Source organism: Mesitornis unicolor, unplaced genomic scaffold (assembly GCF_000695765.1).
Source record: "Mesitornis unicolor isolate BGI_N332 unplaced genomic scaffold, ASM69576v1 scaffold20370, whole genome shotgun sequence".
In the NCBI taxonomy this organism is placed as follows: domain Eukaryota; kingdom Metazoa; phylum Chordata; class Aves; order Mesitornithiformes; family Mesitornithidae; genus Mesitornis; species Mesitornis unicolor.
Genome location: NW_010160547.1, coordinates 24,218 through 26,947, shown reverse-complemented (window position 1 = coordinate 26,947; position 2,730 = coordinate 24,218). Strand labels below are relative to the sequence as shown.

The window sequence follows — 2,730 nt, the reverse complement described above, 5'->3', positions numbered from 1 at the left end:
GACAGACATAATTTATTCATCAGCCGAGGACATGGTCCAAAGCTCAGTCAAGTCAATTTTGTATTGGCTGGATGAGACTGGAGAGAACTCCCCTAAGAACAGTTGAAATGGTTAAAGCAGCGTAGCTGCAAATCTGAATGCAGCCACCAGTGTGGGGGGAATTTGGGGGGTAAAAAGGGTTGAGCAAAGGGTTCTGCTGCCGGGTTTGTACGGCAGATTTCCCCTTGTGTGGTGGGACAGGGCCGTGATAATTTATGACTCGAGTCCATTTTAAACAGTGACTCAAATTCTGACCCCATTACAAGTGCTGGAGGATTTTACCATGGGCTTGAACGGAGCCAGAGCCCTCTGAGTTTAAATGAGATTTATGAAACGTGGAGACCCTGCTCAGGCTCTCGGAACAGGATTGAATTTTTCCCACCGAGCCCAGTCTTTCCTGCTGTAAAGTAAATATTGATTTTGCAGCTGACCTCTTAACAAAAACGTTCTCTTAAGCCTTTCTCTGATCACACAGATATTGCCAATGAGCTTGATCTTTTGAATGTGTTATGTTTTTACTACTAGGCCTACTGCAGCGACGAGCTCACACCTACATTTAAATAACAAGTTGCCGTTTTGTCTGTAGTTACTACAAACCCTAACTTATTTGTTTATTTTTAAAAGAATTGCAGCGCTTCAGGCTTCATTTTAAAAATTAAACACAAAGATTGTTTTAAGATACATCAAAACCTACAAGGATTGCTTACAATAGGGGGTCTTTAGTCTACATGACTTTAACAGTGTTGCTTTACCTTGTGCATGCCTTTATTTAATGTCTCAGGTTCAAACCATACGGATAACTCTGCCTCTAACCATAGCATAATTTTGTTTCTCTGTCAAATAAACAGGGTTTTTTTTTTATCAGACAGCTACCAACAAATAGACATTTTCACATTGCCCTTAAGCTAAGAGCGAGGGGAAAATGTGTTCTTCGTGCCTGTTTCAGTCTTTGACACGAAGCTGCCGAGGAGAATGCGAGTCACTGACAACTGTGATAACATTTTTGTGAAGTTCTGTTCTCAGAAGGGGAATGTGATCTGCGGTACGCCTGGAGCAGACTATGGAGCAGCCTTCCCGATGGCAACCGATGTGGGTCACACTAGAATTAGGCTGGGTTTAAGCGCTGCGGCCGCATTTCCCAGACTGAGGAATGCGAGCTCCTCCGAAGCGAGGGCAGTCGGGACAGCCAAATTCCTGCAGCTCGTGTGGGGCCTGGGAGCTTCGGTTTCTGCTGCAGTTTCCAGTGGCGGTGTCCAAACAAACTAAATTTGGAAACACCTACTACTGAGAACTGATCCTCTGCCCGAGCCCCGCTTGCCATTTCATAGGAAAAAATAAACACAGAGGAGGCAGAACATACATTATTTTTTCCATAACTTAGAGGTTTTGGAATTATTTCAGGTACTTCTTCCTATTTCTCCCCTCCAGTTAATGGTATTTGAGTGTGCTATTTGGCACGGGGAGGAACTTCACTTTCAGAGGCAGCTGCGCAAATGATTTGGGCCATATCCTCAGCGTTTTGCTGATCAATGCATACAACAGAAGAAACCTTTTAACTGAGCTTGGTTCTCCCCTAATTGTTACCATTTGCATTAAAGGATCACCTAGAGATCTGTAGTGCTCTAACATATGGGGTCCACCTCTCTTGCCAGGTAGCTCAAAGTTATGAAAGTCTTGCAGTAAGAGCCGTCGGCTTCCCGATGGCACTGAGATGTAATTAACAAGGCGGTTGTTGATGGTTTTCGACACCATGCTCAGCATGCTGAGATCTTTCACTGAAAAAAGCAAAACCCAGTATACTGGTAAATGTCTCCTGCAAGAAAAATGCTCATCAGTAGTCAATAACTTCACCTTACTTCAAACACAGGCCATTTACAAATAAAACAGAATTTAATTGCTGTTTCTCTCCTTTGCCAACAACCTGTAATAATCAGAAATGGACAGATCTAAGGACTGCTTTTTGCACGCAATGGGCAAAAACCTCACTTCAAATAGTTTGTAATTATAATTTAAATTTTTGTCATTCTTTTCTTCATACATAAAAGCTGAAAATCCAGAAAATAAATCACATAAAATGACTTCAAGTAGTTTGAAGGGAAAACATTTTAAATAATAGTGGCTTTTTCTAAGTGGAAAGCTTCTGTGGTGATTTTCAGATATTGGAAGTAATACCTTTACTCATCAAGTTCTCACCTGAAAGATAATTCAGTACCATTTGGAAGATCTCTAATGGCAGTGTTTGAAAATACCCAAGTGTTGACAGAGATTGGGAATCTGTGGCCCAGATGTCGCAGCGCTGTCTGGAGCGACGGTTACTGCGTCTGTATTTCTGGTTGGGAATCAAGGTGTAACCGGTCCCTGCTGTGGATGCCATTGTTCTCATAGAAAACGATACAGCACTGCTGTGTGGAGAAACTCAGTGATCCAGGCTTTCCCAAAATCACGAGGGTCTGAAAAGTAATGAGTTTTAAAAGATCAATAAACATGACATTTTGATCTGCCTTCTGGTTTCCAGAAAAGCTACACTTCACGTTGTCGGGCAACAATGAGTTAGTGACTCGCTACCTCTTAAATATTTTTTTTTTAACTGAGATTTTTCACACTATTTCTTGCCTCCAGCAGCTGAGGCTTTGGGGAAATTGCCAAGGAGAATGAGTGCTGCAGCATAATTACAAGAGCTGGCAGCGCTGG

At 42.3% G+C, this 2,730-nt stretch overlaps 1 protein-coding gene across 1 annotated transcript in view; it reads right to left on the bottom strand.

Annotated features, from left to right (window-relative positions):
• Nucleotides 1-2,413, bottom strand: part of FBXO47 (F-box protein 47) — a 9,031-nt gene extending 6,618 nt beyond the window's left edge. The window contains exons 1-2 of the mRNA XM_010190336.1: nucleotides 2,233-2,413; nucleotides 1,644-1,814 (exon numbers count right to left, since the gene is read on the bottom strand). Coding sequence (XP_010188638.1) covers nucleotides 1,644-1,814; nucleotides 2,233-2,413 — 352 coding nt within the window. The remainder of the gene's footprint in view (nucleotides 1-1,643; nucleotides 1,815-2,232) is intronic.
• Nucleotides 2,414-2,730: the final 317 nt, after the last annotated feature.